The 18,857-nt window shown below is 41.3% G+C and overlaps 1 protein-coding gene across 1 annotated transcript in view; it reads left to right on the forward strand.

Annotated features, from left to right (window-relative positions):
- POLR3H (RNA polymerase III subunit H) overlaps positions 1-18,857 on the forward strand; it is a 53,279-nt gene that overhangs the window by 23,052 nt on the left and 11,370 nt on the right. Inside the window, exons 3-5 of the mRNA XM_082265119.1 lie at positions 3,715-3,801; positions 7,066-7,129; positions 17,514-17,721. Coding sequence (XP_082121245.1) covers positions 3,715-3,801; positions 7,066-7,129; positions 17,514-17,721 — 359 coding nt within the window. The remainder of the gene's footprint in view (positions 1-3,714; positions 3,802-7,065; positions 7,130-17,513; positions 17,722-18,857) is intronic.

Genomic DNA, 18,857 nt, shown 5'->3' on the forward strand with positions numbered 1-18,857 from the left:
TCAGACCACTCCCCATCCCTGACCGGCCCTGGCAAACTATCGCCATGGACTTTATCGTGGAACTTCCACCTTCGGCCGGGTGCTCCGCCATTTTTGTGGTTGTAGACCGGCTTACTAAGATGGCCCACTTTCTACCCCTCAAAGGTACCCCCTCTGCGAAAGAAACTGCAGAAGTCTTTATTAGGGAGATCGTGCGACTCCACGGGGTACCCAAGAACATTATCTCGGACAGAGGGGTACAGTTCACGTCACGCTTTTGGAGGGCCTTGTGTAAGCTACTAAAAATTGAATTATCTATGTCTTCAGCTTACCACCCGCAGACGAACGGGCAAACGGAGAGAACGAACCAGACCCTGGAACAATATCTCCGGTGCTTTACCACCTTCGTCCAGGACGACTGGGTAGCATTACTACCATTTGCGTAATTTGCCTTTAATAATTCACGACATTCTGTCACCTGCCAATCTCCCTTCTTTGCCAATTATGGATTTCATCCTTCCTTTCTGCCCGACTTCCCATCTGATTCCGGAGTGCCCGCAGTTCAGGTCACCATTGGCTTCTTCACGAGTAACAACAAACTTCTGCAGGACACCTTGGCCAAGGCTCAGATAGCATCCAAAAGAATCTTTGATGGGAAAAAGAGGGGAGAACTGATTCTCCAACCAGGTGACCAGGTCTTTTTATCCACAGCTAACCTCCGCTTGGCATGCCCATCCAAGAAGTTGGCTCCCAGGTTTATCGGCCCATTCCCCGTTAAAAGAAGACTCAATGCCGTGTCCTATGAGTTATCCTTACCTGATACCCTACGGATCCATCCTGTGTTCCATGTCACTCTTTTAAAACCCGTAGTTCCCGACGCCTTCCCCGGCAGAAGCCCTGGACCTCCGGAACCAGTGATGGTGGATGGCGACATGGAGTACCAAGTTGAGGCTGTACTTGATTGCCGGAAAAGAGGTAACCAGCTTCAGTTCCTTATTAAATGGAAGGGTTATGGGCCGGAAGAGAATTCATGGGAACCTGAGAGTAACATTCATGCCGGAGACCTGATCCAGGCGTTTTTTCTTGCCCATCCTCAGAAAAGCAGTTTGTTGGGCACCCGGAAGGTTGCCTTTAAGGGGGGGGCAATGTTAGGAATGCTTCCTGAGCACACTGATGTGCTGTCATGATTCTGCAATCCAAAGGGTTAACCTAGAGCAGACTGATTGCAGTAATTGGCAAACAGGCTGCCTTATTTAAACAGCTCAGAAGCACTGTGTCTTCGCTGTCTTGTCTGCAGCTCTTCCTGTGTTCCTGAAGCCTGCTTCCTGTTACCTGTTTGATATCCGTTTGACCTTTGGCTTGTTCCTGACCTTGTTGACCTGCTGCCCGTCCTGACCCCCGGCTTGTTTGACCATTCTCTCGGATCTCCCTTGTCTGCTTATCTGCCTTCGGATCTTGACCGGTTTCTCCCTTGGTGGGGCGACCCTGAGGACTGCGACCTGGTATCCACACGCAGCAAAGTCCATCCTCACCACTAGAGGCCCTGGCGAAAACCGGTGGATACTTAGATTCCGCACCTCAGGTTAGCCGGTGTCACTTACCTTGGGGGGTCCCGTCTAAGCTCCGCCCTCCAGCACCAGTGGGGCCTTCCTCTGCCATCAGGCTACCACTTGTATCCCTAACAGGAACTATCTGGAGTCGGCCTCAGCCAGCATGTTTCTTCCTCTGGAAAAACTCCAGACATTGCAGGAGGCAATTCAGCTTCTGTTGTTCATCAGATGGTCATCCCCCTGGGCTTTCCATGTGGGTGCTGGTCCTGAAGGTGTCCACCCTTGAGGCAGTCTGTTTGCACAGTTCCACACAAGATCTCTGCTAAAGAGATTCTGGTGAAGTGGGACAAGGATCCACGGTCTCTAGAGATGGCAAGTATTTTCCTGGCGGCTCGGTAAGCAGCTGGCATTCTAAGGTGGGCTGACCGGTTCGCTCCACCCCTCTCAAATTTCTGCCACAACTCCTGTGCAGGATCAAAGCAAAAAGGATTCCGTCCAGACTGACCTCGCCGGTCTTGGTATGCCGATTAGGTACGGCTGGTCACCGATGCTCCTTGGGGACTTCCTCTCAGGGAGGATCTGCAGTCCCAAGGACCAATCTTCCATCCTGCTTTACAGTTGCTGGCTTTGACGGCTTGGCTGTTGAACGCCAGGTGCTGATGGATGGAGGTTTGTCTGAGTCTGTGATTCCTACGCTGTTGAAAGCTATGAAATCTACTTCTATTAAGATCTACCATTGTACATGAAAGACTTGCATTGCGTGGTATGAATCTCTTGGGGTTCATACTCGCTTCTTCTTGGTGGCTCGAATCTTAATCTTCCTTCAAGGGGGGGTTGAACAGAAATTGGCCTTGAGTACTATTAAGTACCAGGTATCGGTTTTGGTGGTCTTTTTCCAACGACCTTTGGCCCCACACTCTCTGGTGCATACCTTTCTTCAGGATGGCTGACATTCGGTTCCTTCAGTGCGGGCTCCGTTGCCGCCCTGGGATCTTAATGTGGTGCTTTCAGCTCTACAGAAGCCTCCCTTTGAAAATATTCGGGAGGTTTCCCTGCTTGTGCTACCCCAGAAGGTGGCCTTTTTTGGTGACTACCACCTCTGCACGAAGGGTGCCCGAACTGGCGGCGTTATCCTATTGTTCACCTTATTGGTGATTCACAAGGATAAGGTGGTGCTTCACCCCTGTCTGTCATTCCTTCCTAAGGTGGTCTCTGACTGTCATTTGAATGAGGACATTGTTACCTTCCCTGTGTCCCAGGCCAAACATCCGAAGGAAATTGCCTTGGATGCCTTGAAATGGTCTGGGCAATTAGGATGTACCTGGCAGCTACAGAGTCTTTAAGGAATCAGACTCTCTGTGCTCACGGACGGCCCTAACAAAGGGTTGTCTGCTTCTTCTACGACCATTTCCAGATTGATCAGACGGTGGTTCAGGGCTATTGCATCAGGGGTCAGGTTTTCTTTCCCTGTCAAGGAGCACTCTACTAGGACGCTTAGTGTATCCTGGGCTTCCGTCATCAATAGTCAGTGACGCAGGTTTGCAAGCCATCTGGTCGTCGCTGCATACTTTTACAAAATGTTTATAAAGTGGATGTGTCGGCATCTGCGGATGCTTCTTTTGGCCGCAAGGTTTTGCTGGCTGCTGTCTAGATGACCTTGTCCTCTTTGAGCGTGTATTTTTTTCAGGTACGCTCCAGTTGTTTATGGTTGAGCTCCATGTTACCTGGTTGGCTATGGTTAACCTTGGGAATTTTTGTTCTGCTTTTTTCCCACCCCTCAAGTTTAACACTGCTTCGGGACTTCCTGAAGCTGTGTCTGTCAATGCATGAAAGAGAAAATGGGATTTTTGACTTTCTGTAAAACCCATTTCTCTGATGTTCATTGACAGACACAGCACCCACCCCTCTGTGGGGTACTCCTCTCTTCTGATACTGCTTGTAACAAAACTAAGTGCCTATAGCTTAGAGTGGGTGTATAACCCCTTGGGCCTGCCCATAGGCATAGTCAAGCTTTTTCCTGCCTAATGTCCCACTCCTGTAGGGGGCAGTATAACCCAATGGTGAAGAAGAATCGGGGGCTGTGTCCGTCAATGAACACCAGAGAAATGGATTTTATGGTAAGTCAAAAATCCCATTGTTTTTTTCTATGTCTCTAATGCTGTGTTTTTGTCTTTGTTCATTTCAGTTCATTTCCGATATGTTGTATTCCATCCTTTTCTTGATGAAATCCTGATGGGAAAGATCAAAGGCTGCAGCCCAGAAGGTGTACATGGTGAGTGTGATAGTGCCTTACTGTCCAAAATATGCAAAAATATATGATTTGATTATGACTAAATAACGGTTGATATACTGATGCTTTGATTGGTGTCCTTACAATACCTCAACATTTCATGTCATTTTTGCTGGACTAAACATTGCTGGACCTGTATTGTGGAAACTTTACCCAAAAACAACAAGCCGAGGGCAAAACATTAGTCTGTATTGCTTGTGGTCTCTTTGCCGCTGTTTTTTTTTTTTTTTTTTTTTTTTTTTTTTTTATTCTTCAAAGCTGACTTATCATGCCTTATTTTGCACTGTCTGTATGTGGAGGCGGTCATCTTGGTAGAGGCAAGGCTTTGCTTCCTCAAGTCAGAGCTGCCCCATGATAACTGGAGAACCAGTAACTGGTGGGGACATATTTAAGATGCAGCAGGAGAGGTGTGGGAAGCATTGATCAACAGAATGAATGAAGCCGTAGAGGGTTATGCATGCCATGCAGGTCTTTGGGTACATACAGTCCTGTGCAAAAGTTGTAGGCATTTGTGGAAAAAAATAATGTAAATTAAGTGCTTTCAGAAATAGAAGTGTTAATAGTGTGTTTTTTTATCAATTAACAAAATGGAAAGTAAATAAACAGAAGAGAAATCAAATCCAATATTTGGTGTGACACCTTTTGCCTTCAAAACGGCATTAATTCTGCTAGGTACACTTGCACACAGTTTTTGAAGGAACTGGACAGGTAGTTTGTTCGTAAATATCATGGAGAACAAATCACAGATCTTCTGTGGATATAGGCTGCCTAAGATCCTTCTGTCTTTTAATGTAATCCAAGACAGACTTGATGTTGAGATCGGGGCTCTGTAAGGGCCAAACCATCACTTCCAAGACTTCTTGTTCTTCTTTACATTGAAGATAGTTCTTAATGACATTGGCTGTATGTTTGTTGTCTTTGTCCTCCTAGAGAATACATTTGGGGCCAATCACACGCCTTCCTGATGGTATGGCATGATTGAGTATCATGCCATACCATCAGTATCTTCCTGTATTTCTCAGCATCAAGGACACCATTGATCCTGACCAAATCTCCCAACTCCATTTGTAGAAATGCACCTGCTGCCATTTTTCTTTACCCCAGTTCCTATGTTTTTTCATGCGAAGGGCATAGAAGCAAGGCTAAGCAACTGAACTTTGCACGAAAACATAGTTGCACGGTACTGTATATCAGCAAGCAGTGCAGTAGAAATGTTGTCAAAACTCACTCAAAATCGTCTGAAACCAGTTTGATTCCTTACACTAGTAGATTGTAGAAGTGTTGCTGGCACTGTGTACAGTTTTTTATCAAGCATTAGGAACAAACCCAGAACAGTCACTGTACCCAGATAATTCAATCACTGTACTCAAAAAGCTGCCACATGTCGTCTTGGATGATTTGCTCTACACAGATGGCACCTGTCAGAAATAATTGTACACACACTATGCAATCTGCCACTACTTTTCAGATCTTGTTACTTTGTTACTTTGCTTTGCACCGACCCAGTCTGTGTTGACTATAATTTCATCAGTTACAGACCAGCAGCACAAGGATCTGCTCATCTCTGCTTTCTTATTCTATTGTCAAGGCTGTCAGCATATGAACTGAATGGCTCTGTGCACTGATATTTCCCCCCTCATGTCAGCCCGGCTATACAAGGGCTGCAAGTGGCTAACAGGTCACGTTGTTATGGCGTCCCCTGGCAGGAGACACAGGTTTTATCCAAAGCTGTAAATGACAGCTGGTCTTTACTAGAGTTCCTGATTGTGAAGGTGGTCCAGAAACCATATTGGTTTTCTGTTTCAATGGTTTTTATAGATTTTTTTTAAAAAGAATCATAGTAAATTTTAGGACTATAATATCATTGTATACATCCACATTCTGGAAATATAGCTGGGAGAACTAGAGAAGAAAAGCACCTCAGAGTTGCTACAGATAAGCATCACAAAGATGTATGCCCGACATCAAATAATAGCATGAAAGTATAAAGTCTAAACCATAGTGGTTTTCTTTGCTGCAAGCTACCACCAGATCATGACACGTAGGATTGCCCCACCAAGGGTTAGCTGGAAAAGAACTGCTGTGGTGCCTGTACACAAAGGGAGCCGACGGGGTGCTGTTCCAGAAAACATCACATTATCCTCACTTTGTATTCCTCTCCAGATCCCTCAGCCATGATGCAAGTTTTGGACTGCCTCTTGGTCCTTGTCCACATATGATGCTTGGCCTCTAGGACTGAAAGAACTGTAATCCAGTGAATGAAAGGGGTAGACTATGGAGAAATTGGATAATTTAAAGCTAGACTTCCTTCTGACAGAAGATTAGGTGGGTTGTATCTGTCCTTGCTATAAATTCTACAGCAGTGTGAGAAACTCAGTGTGTGCAGTGAAATCAAAGTAAGCAATTTCAATACAGGAGAGTAGCCTGTACGACTGAAGGTAGGGTTTGAGTTCAGCTTAGAGGCATGGCTGCATTAAAACAGGCTATCCATTTTAAATGGGCTTGCAGCATTTTAGTGTATTAGAAAATGCACCTGTTATTACTAGTAGTGGTGATTTCTAAACTGTTCAAAACTGAAATGTAATTCATTATTTGGTATATTTAGCACCTTATTCATTTATGTACAAACTAAAAAAGGAAACCCTTTTTTACTTTTTTTTTGTTTTCTTTTTAACGAAAAGGAACAATCTATAAAAAATCTATGTGAAATTTTAAAAAAATGCACCAGACTCTTTTTTTTTTTTTTTTTTTGTTTTTTACTTTGCACAGACTTTACACATCTATGCTTTGGGTGGCATCGAAAACACACAGCCAATCTAGCGTTGAAGTAATGCAGTAAGCTGTGCACTAGTGTATATGGGTCCAAAAATCAAGCAGATTTGGTTATGGTTAACATCATTCCTATCCTGGTACAATCTCATTTTTTATTATGGAAGCGTAATAAAAATGTGTTGTCTATGTTAATATTTTAGAGTTGTAATATATGCCAACATTTGGTTAATAAACTACAAGATACACTCGAAGACTGGTATGCTGTTTTAAAGGCTTATTCTTCAACAAAACTCTTCTGGAAGAAGTGAGACTACTATTTCATGTAACTGGCAACTTAATGTAAATATCCTGTCCCAGGGGAAACCATCTTTTCTTGGTGTGAAATGATGTGTCATTTAACAAGACGCTTGCATTATTTTGTCTGTGAGATATTCCAGAGCAGGCAGGATAATAACTCGCTGTTCTCCTTTGTAGTGTCTCTGGGATTTTTCGATGATATTATTATACCTCCAGAATCCTTGCAGCAGCCAGCCAAATTGTATCCTTTACATAAAATTTGTATAAATGTTTAAGTGTATTGCCTAAAGGATAACTCTAGCGCAGTGCTAAGTGTGTAATGTTTGAGACTGGGTAAAGGGCTATTTCGTTTCTCCTTCCAGACTTGTGATTAGGCATTTGACAGAACCCATCCTACGTTCTTCCATGTCCACCATCTTTCACTGTTTGTAAATGTATTACTGAGGAGATTTTTTTTTTTTACCATTATTGTAATAGGGAGTCTTACGACATAAGCAGAAGGTTGATGACAAGCAGCAGTATATTTTGGAGAAGGTCGGGTCAAATTCACATCTGACTACAGTGTTTTATCTAGAATCCTTCTAAGATTATTTTCTTTTTTTCTTTTCCCTGATATCTTTTTGAGATTTTACAGTTCAATAAAAACAGTAAAAAGAAAAATCACAATTAACAAAGCCTATGCGTTGTACAAAACTCCATAAGGTCATAACAATGCATAATAACATACAACTATAGTGCAAGAAAAATGATTGACCGGTGAAAATATGACCCAGAATATGAACTGCAATCATTAGGAGATGGCAAATAATATCAGAAGAAGGCAGATCCTTAGCATGTGATATTGAGTGCATGTGATACAACGTACAATATTGCGTACAAAACATAAAACCTGAGAAAAGAGTTCCTGGGTAAAGATGCCCACAACAAATATAGGAGATGACATCCAGGTGTGCAAAGGAAATTAGGCTGCATAATGGGGAGGCCCATAACTCTATGTGTATCATAAGCAGCAAGAGGGTCCAATCTAGTCTAATTTGTTGGGGGAGGAGAGTATAAAACTAGCCAATCATATATGCCTATAAATTCTCAGTCATCAGGGATTTCTTTGGAATAATACATCCAACCCATCCACACATCCCATAACTTATCCAGCTGGTTTCTAACCATACAGTGGCGAAAACATTTTCTCCTTCGTTCATTAACGGACACAGCTCCTGTCATTCTTGACCATTTGGTTATACTGCCCCCTACAGGAGTAGGACACTAGGCAGAAAAAACTTCTAGCTACACCCATGGGCAGTCCCGGGGGGTATACTCCCTTTCCCTGCTATAGTAGTCACTCAGTTTTTTTCCTGCCTAGTCAGGAGTGATGACCTAGTTCCTTGCTGGGATCTTTGGTCCTGGCAACATTTTTTAGATAGAACATTTTTTCCTTCTGGATTTTTCCTGTGAGATCTACTATCAACTTCCGGACTGGGTGACGGGCTGGATAATCTAGATCCAGTGGTCACCCTAGTCTGGCCAGCAAGCGCTAGGTTGGTTGCGACATAGCCCCACTGGTTGAAGAGTCCCCGGCCTGTAACCACTTCCCACCCAAGGACATGCCCGTACATCCTTGTGTTTGAGTTTTTTACCGGGATGATGCATCATCCCGGTACCGTTATTTGCAGCCAGTAATTCTCTGCAAATTAGAAGTGATCCGAGTGGCTAATTGGCCGCTCGATCACTTCTGTGGGAGGGGGTCCCGCCGCTATCCCGCCGCCGCCTCTCCTGGGCTCTCCAGTCCCATCAAACTGACGTAGTTCCCCTCTCTGTAACTCTGGAAAACTGGAGTATTCGTCACTTCCAGTTCCACCCCTTTGTTTACCTGGCCACCAGCGGCCAGACTGATCTCGGTCCGATCGGCTGCATGTGAGGCCATATGAAGGATTTAGGGTCTAATAGACACCAAATCTCTCCATAAAGAGGACCTGTCACAGCCCATGCTATCACAAGGGATGTTGTTCGTCCCTTGTGATAGCAATAAAGTTTGTAAAAAAAAAAAGAAATTTAAAGTGCCCCCGTCCCACCGTGCTTACGAGCTTATGCGAACACATAGGTTACTCCCGCAGGCATATGTAAAGGGTGATTGCACCACACGTGAGGTATTGTTGTCAAAGTCCGAGCGAGAGCAATAATTCTAACACCAGACCTCCTGTGCCACTCTAAACTGGAAACCTGTAAAGGTGTTTAAAGCGTCGCCTATGGAGAATTTTAAGCACCGTAGTTTGCTGCTATTCCACAATCAGATATAATTTTAAAGCGTGACATGTTGGGTATATTTATTTACTCAATGTAACATCTTTCACATTATACAAAAAAATTGGGCTAACTTTACTGTTTTGTTTTTATTCATGAATGTGTTTTATTTCCAAAAAATGTTGTTTTGAAAAACGCTGCGCAAATACCGTGTGACATAAAAAATTGCAACACACACCATTTTATTCTGTAGGGTCTCTGCTAAAAAATCTATATATATGTTTGTGGGTTCTAACTTCTAAGTAAATTTCTAGCAAAAAAAAAAGGATTTTTACATGTAGAGCGAAGTGTCAGAAGAAGGATGGGAAGGAGATGGTTAAGCTCCTTGACTTTGGGCCCCCATGTGCACGGAGGCAGTGAAAAAGTCTCACACGTGGTATCCTCATACTCTGAAGGTCTAGCAGAATGTGTTTTGGGGTTTAATTGTAAGTATGCCTATGCGGTTTGTGAGAAACAATGGGTTAATTACAATTTTATATAAAAAAACAACAAAATTGAATTTCTTTGTTTCAAAAAACTCACCATGCCTCTTACTAAATACTTTGGACGCTCTACTTTTCAAAAAGTGGTCATTTGGGGGAATTTGTGCTGGCCTGGCATTTAAGGGCCTCAAAAAAAGGATGAGCAGTTGATCAGTCAGTACATCGGGACTGATTACCCAGTTGCCTACCTTCAGCATCTTGCATACGTCCATAAAACCCCCTCCTCTGTACGCAGGGCATCTCTTGTAAGCCCTGCAGTTTCTGTTCTCCCTCTACTCCCTTCCATGCACAGCCCCGTGCAACCTGCTTTCTGTAGAAGAATGAGCTAATCACCGAATTTTTCAGGGGTGCCTTGGCAAAATGCAATGGGAGGAAACAAGGAGCCGCACAACTGGGTGGAGATGCAAATCATAAAAGTCCAAATTTTATTGAGATCCAAAGATAAAAACACATCCAATGTGTGACCACAGCAGTCGGAGACATGGAAAAAGCACGGCGCTTGACGCGTTTCACGGAATCTACCGCTTAGTCGTAACCATGCTTAAACAATGCAAAACAATGTTTTAAATAGAAAAATTTCATCTCATGTGCACCTCCCAGATCTCACTTTATTAGGCACACACAGCTGTAGATAGTAATCCCCAATTAAGGGCACACAGACCAGCAGAAATTGTTTGTATGTTTTAAACAGAAAAAGAAAAACTGCACCAGATGCATGAACAGAAAATATATATACATAAAATAAAATAAAGTAGAAACATATGTAATGAGTGAAATGAATATATAAAAAACATATATATACATCTGGTGTAGAGATGAGACCCAAGACAGGGGAAATAGAATAGACCAAGAAAATGAAAAAATTAAATGAAGGTAATGAAAGAAATGGGCAGTGAGTAAAGCCTAAAACAATGTGATGAATTATACCCACATATATACCAAAAATATATATATATATATATATATATATATATATATGTGTGAAAACGTATATCAATATCGTATAGCCCCATACATTGAGGGACATGGCCACAGCTGTATGTACAGGCAAAAGTCGATCCGAAAGGAGCCATACATCTATAATCCGACACTAAAAAGGTGTATATACATAGAATTCTCAATGAAACAGATGCATAAATATGGAATATATTGTCCACGTGTAAAAGAATTATATATTGAAAAATATGCAAAGAGATATATATATAGCAAAAAAGTTATTCACGCAGCTGTATAAATATATGAATAAAGACATGTACATACATACATTCTATATATAGAATATTAATACGGACAGCACGCATATCCAAACACATATGGATCGAAAAGTGTGCTTAGAACATGCCATATGTAGGTCTATATATATCTAAACAAAAAAAAAAAACCTAAAAGAAATGGCAAATATAAAAAAGCGTTTAAAACCGATGGCAAGAGTGATCCTATCAATCTTACTATCCCATACAGTTTAGAATTTAATAGGATTAAACATATCATCAATAAACATATTCCTATCCTGTATGGTGATAAGGATTGTGCCAAAATCCTAGAGGGGGGAGTGAATATTGTAGCCAAAAGGGCTAAAACACTAGGAAATCATCTTTCCCCTAGTCTCTTTACTAGCACCAACAAAAAGACGTCTGAAACGTGGTTGCACTTAAAGGGCAACTTTAAATGTGGTGCTAGGGACTGCATTACTTGCCCCCATATTTTGGGTGGAGATACTTTCAAATCCTCCATTGAAAATAAAGTATATAAAATCGATAAGTTTTTCAATTGTAACACCTCATTTTTAATTTATCTTATCACCTGTAGGGAATGTTTTGTCCAGTATGTAGGTCTCACGACACGCAAACTTAAAGATAGGTTCAGAGAACACCTAAGTGATGTCAGATTGCGGAAATCCACAAATGTGGCTCGACATTTTAATTTGGAACATGATGGTGACCTATCTTTAATATCGGTACAAATAATTGAACGTGTCATAGCCCCTACAAGAGGGGGGGATGTGTTCCGCCTTCTGTGTAAGAGGGAAGTTTTCTGGATTCACAGACTCCAGACCCGCTTACCTGGGGGTTTAAACTTTGAATGGGATGTCACCCATTTTTATACACAAGAATGATTTAGATCTTGGGGTGTATGCATTCCATTATTGGCATGCATGCATCTCTTTTTCTTTTCTATTATTGATCGGTCATTTTGTGTCTTCTCACTCTTTCTAGTTTTTTCTTTCTTCCCTTTTTTCTTTTTCTTTTTCTTCCCCTGTTTTCATCCCTCTCACTTTCATTCTTTTTTCTTGTGCGCATTGTCTACTCCATTTCTTTGGGATTTAGTCTATCTAGCCCAGCTAAGATATCCTTTATTTATAGACAACACATGTAATGGACCATTCAGTTGGTCCTTGTTTATAGTTATATGTATGTTTTACAATATCGAGGATATTCCTTTTATCATCTACAGATGTTTTACAGATACGTTAATACATATATATGTGATGTACTATTTGTAATGGAATGTATTTGTCCACGTGTGCATATATATTTTTTGCTTTCTATTATAGCTTAAATTGATGATATAAATAGCTTGTAATTATGGGCCAATCTTACGGGTTCAGACTTTTTATATTTGCCATTTTTTTTAGGTTTTTTTTTGTTTAGATATATATAGACCTACATATGGCATGTTCTAAGCACACTTTTCGATCCATATGTGTTTGGATATGCGTGCTGTCCGTATTAATATTCTATATATATACATTCATTATTCGTTTGATCATTATCAGGCGACAATATGAATTTATAAGCGATGTCCCGCACATACACGCATGTATGTATGTATGTACATGTCTTTATTCATATATTTATACAGCTGCGTGAATAACTTTTTTGCTATATATATATCTCTTTGCATATTTTTCAATATATAATTCTTTTACACGTGGACAATATATTCCATATTTATGCATCTGTTTCATTGAGAATTCTATGTATATATACCTTTTTAGTGTCGGATTAAAGATGTATGGCTCCTTTCGGATCGACTTTTGCCTGTACATACAGCTGTGGCCATGTCCCTCAATGTATGGGGCTATACGATATTGATATACGTTTTCACACATATATATATATTTTTGGTATATATGTGGGTATAATTCATCACATTGTTTTAGGCTTTACTCACTGCCCATTTCTTTCATTACCTTCATTTCATTTTTTCATTTTCTTGGTCTATTCTATTTCCCCTGTCTTGGGTCTCATCTCTACACCAGATGTATATATATGTTTTTTTATATATTCATTTCACACATTACATATGTTTCTACTTTATTTTATTTAATGTATATATATTTTCTGTTCATGCATCTGGTGCAGTTTTTCTTTTTCTTTTTCTGTTTAAAACATAAAAACAATTTCTGCTGGTCTGTGTGCCCTTAATTGGGGATTACTATCTACAGCTGTGTGTGCCTAATCAAGTGAGATCTGGGAGGTGCACATGAGATGAAATTTTTCTATTTAAAACATTGTTTTGTATTGTTTAAGCATGGTTACGACTAAGCGGTAGATCCCGTGAAACGCGTCAACCGCCGTGCTTTTTCCATGTCTCCGACTGCTGTGGTCACACATTGGATGTGTTTTTATCTTTGGATCTCAATAAAATTTGGACTTTTATGATTTGCATCTCCACCCAGTTGTGCGGCTCCTTGTTTCCTCCCATTGCTGCTGTCCTGGATTGCGCATCCTTGCTTGCACCTGTGCTGGATGTGCTTGGGATTACCCCCTCACCGGAGCGGTTCGCCTTCTCCCTACACGTTTGCCTTGGCAAAATGCCTAAAAATTGCCCAAAAATTGTATACAAGCTGGCGTGTAGATGAAGGCTGCCTTTTTAGTTACACTAAGTCACGGGTTTTCATTGTGCACCATTACAATCTTCTAGCTACTGGCGTCCTAACGAGCAATGACATCATCAGTTGATAAGGAGGATGTCAGTGAACTGCAAAGCATACTTGTTTGACCCTCACCTGCCCCCCTCCATCAGCGTTGGGGGTGACATTAGCTGAGTGATGGAGAAAAACTGAGGGAGAAGAGAAACCTTAAATACTAGTCAGTACCAATTTGCAAAAGTGTATTTGCTTTGGAAGACTAAATCACCTCTAACGTTGGGTGTCCCTACTTGGACTTGTGGATGTTGTTGCATTATGTAAAACTATTAGGCTCCATGTACACGGGACGCTGGAAATGGCCGTTTAGGAGCAGTTGGGCGTTTTTTTCAGAAGCCCCTGAACGCAGCTCCATGTTATCTTATCTGTCCATGTACACATGGTCGTTTACAGTCATTTGCAGGAATGTTTTTTAGAACGCAATTATTTGCTTTCGAACGTGTGTTTCCCGGCGTTTCAAATGCAAAAACGCGATCGAACGCGATGCCCCGCGTTTAGCGTTCGCGTTTTTCCATTTTAAAGGGGAATCATTTTTTTGACCTCTAGGAACGGTTCTAAACGCAAATGCCCGCTAAACGCGGGTACAAATGCGACCGAACGGACGTTTCAAATGTCCTAAAAAATACCACCATTCAAAGGGACTTTTAACAACGTCCCGTGTACATGGAGCCTTAGAATGGCTTTTTCATTTTAGAATGGGATACCTCAAGACTGTCCATTTTTAAAGGGTTCCTTGAGTTAAAAAAAGTTTGAGAAACACTGCCATAAACTCGCACTCACAGGTTGAACTCAACAGACTGATATCTTTAGTCAACCTCCCCAACTACTACAGTATGTAGCCCACAGGTTAAAAAAAAAATTGTTGATTTGGTTCAAACTTGAATGCAAAAAAAACACAAAAGTAACACTAACTTTAAATACATTTGGAGAAATACAAAAACACGTCACACTATGGTTGGCTAACTTTGCTGAATGCCAATGTGCAGAGTAATGACAGGAGTCTAGTTTAACCACTCAAGGACCAGGCCTATTTCTGACATTTGCTTACAAGTTAAAATCTGTTTTTTTTGCTAGAAAACTACTTGGAACCCCCAAATATATTTTTTTTTTTTCAGCAGAGACCCTAGAGCATAAAATAGAGATTGTTGCAATACTTTGTCACACCGTATTTGCGCAGCGATCTTACAAACGCAAATTTAAAAAAAAAAAAAAAAACATTTTTTGGAATTAAAAAATAAGAAAACCGTAAAGTTAGAAAGTTAGCCCAATTTTTATTTATAATGTGAAAGATAGTCATGCCGAGTATATTGATACCTAACATGTCAAGCCACAAAATTGCGCACGCTCGTAAAATGGCGAAAAACATTGATACTTAAAAATCTCCATAGGCGACGGTTTAAACATTTCTACAGTTTACCAGCTTGGAGATCTAAGGCTAGAATTATTGCTCTCACTCTATCGATCACGGCGATACCTCACATGTGTGGTTTGAACACTGTTTATATGTGTGGATGCGACTTGCGTATGCGTTTGCTTCTGCGTGCGAGCTTGAGGAGAAATGGGGCGCTTTAAATTTATTTATTTTTTAAATTATTTTACCTTTTTTTTTTTTTTACACTGTCCCTTTTTAAAAAAAAAAAAAATGTTGATCACTTTTATTCCTGTTGCAAGGAATGTAAACATCCCTTGTAATAGAAATAAGCAGGACCAGTCCTCTGTAATGTGAGATCTGGGGTCAAAAATACCTCCGATCTCACATCTACCCTTAAAAGCAAAAAAATAAGTACATTTAGGGCCCTTTCACACGGGCGATCCGATCAGATCCGCCTTTCAGTTTTTTAGGCGGATCTGATTGGATCCTCCATGCAGCTCTGTGGAGCTCTACCTCCGCTGACACCCGCTGCCATCCGTATCCGATCCTGTCCGTGAAATCTGGACGGATGGAAACCCTATTTTTCCATCCGTTCAGTGATCGGATCGGATGAGAGCAGACGGGCGGTCCGCTCTCATCCGATCCCCCATAGAGGGCAGCGGGGGCTGAGATACCTCCCTCTCCGCTCTGCAAGCGGAGACGGAGCTGTCATCCGCCGGCTCAGCAGGGATCGGCGGATCGATCCCCGCTGAGCAACACGGATCCGCCTATGGAGGCGGACCGTGTGAAAGAGGCCCCAAAGGACCAGGAAGCAGCGGGAGAGGGGTGGGCACCTCTCCTGCCCACCATAAAAGTGATCCAGCGGCGAATCTGCCACTTGGGGACACTTTTATGTGAAAGAGGACCGCTGGCCACGTATAAAAATACTGGGGTTATGGCAGCTATCTGCTGCCATAACACCGGTATTTAACATCAAAAGAGGGACGTAAATACGCGGCGGGTGGTCCGGAAGTGGTTAAAGAATGATTTGGGTTGTATTTAACATAATATTTTAAAAAGTACTTGGTTCTTACAGTGAAGGTTTGCATGTATTTTGGAAGTGTCAAATTTGAGGCATAGTATTATCTTGTTTACCTCCTTGATGTAGATTTGAGTAGGTAATGGGAGTGTTTCTGTGATTACACTTCTATTTTTAAAGTATAACTGTCTCTATAAGAAGCAAATCCAACAGGAGCAGCATGTAAAATAGGTGAAGCACAGCTTATCTGACACACCTGAGGGCAAAGGTTGAACACTCTGCTAGCTAGATAGACTGCTTCTGTGTGATTTGTTTAATGTTAGTTACAGAATAGCTTTAACAACTTCTGGACCGGAAGGTTTTACCCCCTGAATGACCAGGCCATTTTTTACAATACGGCACTGCATTACTTTACCTGACAATTGCGCTGCCGTGCGACGCTGTACCCAAATAAAATGAATGTCCTTTTTTTTCCCCCCACAAATAGAGCTTTCTTTTGGTGGTATTTGATCACCTCTTCAATTTTTTTTTTTTTTTTGAGCTATAAACAAAAAAGAGCGACAATTCTGGGGGAAAAAAACAATCTTTTTTTTACTTTCTGCTAAAAAAAAAAAATTAAAAATCTAATTTTTTCATCATTTTAGGACAATTTGTATTTTGCTGCAATACCTTAGAACAAAGCCCTGCAGCCGCGCCCACACGCCGCTGACCCGGCCGAAATCTTTCCCAGTGTTTCTTCTGGGTTCGAGAGCTTGGGGCGTGGGAGCTGCCGGTTATGGCACTGGCCCTGAAGAAATGGCACGGGCGGCTGTTCCTTTAGAGCCGATGACGTAATCGATGCAGTATACAGTAAATGTCTCCTAAACGGTGCAAGTTTAGGAGTTATTTACATTAACCATAGGTAAGCCTTATTATAGGCTTACCTATAGGTACAAACAAACAAGGGGAGTTTACTTCCTCTTTAGGTTAACTTGCTTTTCAGCCCCTCTAAACATTACTTTAACTAACATTAGACTTTTCCTCGAGATAACCACTTTTTTCAGTGGCCATATGTAAAATGGGCAGAGCTTATTTATATATGATGTCCAGCACAGCTGATCTAGGCAGAGCTTATTACTCGGCTTGGGCATAACATTTTTTTAAATTCAATTTTAGATTTTGTTAGAGTTGGGAAGTTTTCCCAAATCGCAATGAGGCTTTAATTGCTTTCTCTGTCTCCTTTGAGGTTGTGCTTTACTTCTGTTCTGGTAGCAGGTCATCAGATAAACAGGCAGTCCTTTCTCCAATGGGGATAGAGATGACAATAAACCCTTTTCAGAATATTTGGGAGAATTTAAAGTTTTTACAGCATTTGTTTCTTTTTGTCCTGATGACCCCCCTTCCCCCTATTTAAAATGTGAAATGTTAATACACAGTATTTTGTGCCTTCACTATAGCCACCCATCACAACCTGCAGTTCCTTTATCATTTCAAATTGCAGAAATCTTAAAATGTTTTTATTTGCCCTGACCCTGTTTACTTCAGCGATGAGGCAGAGCAGGTTTGGGTATGGGAGTATGAAACCGAAGAAGGAGCTCATGATCTATACATGGATATTGGAGAAGATATTCGATTTCGAATGGTAGACGAGACCTTCATAGATACATCACCTACTGGACCAAGCTCTGCAGATGCTTCATCCTCCACAGATACTGTAGAGACACAACGCAAGGAGGCGCCATACACATTAGTGGTAAGGGCCATTATTCTGAAAGTATCAGACAGAATGTTTTAAAGTGTATATATTAATTTTACATTGTATTTTAATTATTTCTAGCCTAGTAGTAATTTGAATTGTCTTGCAGTATGTAAACTTTGAAGATACCCACACAATTCTGTTACGCATATTCACTATGCAGGTAGGCACTGCTGTATCACAAAAATCAGAGCCTCTCTTCTGAACGATAGCGTTGCTTAGAGGTGGAGTTTCAGCATACAGTAATCACTTCTTGCAGTCAGCATTGTACCATGTCATATGTAGTCCTTAGAGATTGAAAGTAAGCAGCAGCAGAGCAGCTGAAAAGCATGTTAGGAAATCCAGGAAGTTGATGAAAGAGATGGTCAGCAGATAGGCAGCACTCACAACATAAAAGGACATTTTTACAAGTAAGCTTTTATTGGTTTATCAAAAACACCTATATGTGTTGCTATTGCAATGCTGATGTTAGAAAATGAAAGTGTATTCTGTGACCATAACCTTTTATTGTGCCATCTCTTCAGGACTTCGGCATTTACTGGTGAACTTTTTATGTTACACTTTTTATAATATACCAATATAAGCTATATTTACTTAGTGGTTTTGTACATTTTTTTTTAATTATGGTCATTGACAAGTTAAAGGCCGGTAACCACTGATGGCAGGGACCTAAAGACCAGACCCCTGCTGGTTTAGACCCTTAGATAATGGGAACCCAAAAGGTTACTCTTGTTGACCACCTGTGTATTCTGACCCTCATTTGTAGCAACAGAATTTCCGAATATACAACATACACTATAGTGTCAAAAGTATTGGGACGCCTGCCTTTACATGTGCATGAACTTTAATGGCATCCCAGTCTTGGTCTGTAAGGTTCATAATTGAGTTGACCCACTCTTTGCATCTATAACAGCTTCAACTCTTCTGGGAAGGCTGTCCACAAGGTTTAGGAGTGTGTCTATAGTAGTGTTTGACCATTCTTCTAGAAGCACATTTGTGAGGTCAGACAAGAAGGCCTGGCTCGCAGTCTCCACTCATGTCTTTATGGACCTTATGGATTACCTTACCTTACCTATCCTTATGGATAGCTGCAAAGGATGGGCCAACTCAATATTGAACCCTACGGACGAAGT

The sequence above is a fragment of the Pelophylax lessonae genome (genome assembly GCF_965119305.1).
Source record: "Pelophylax lessonae genome assembly, chromosome: 8".
Lineage (NCBI taxonomy): Eukaryota > Metazoa > Chordata > Amphibia > Anura > Ranidae > Pelophylax > Pelophylax lessonae.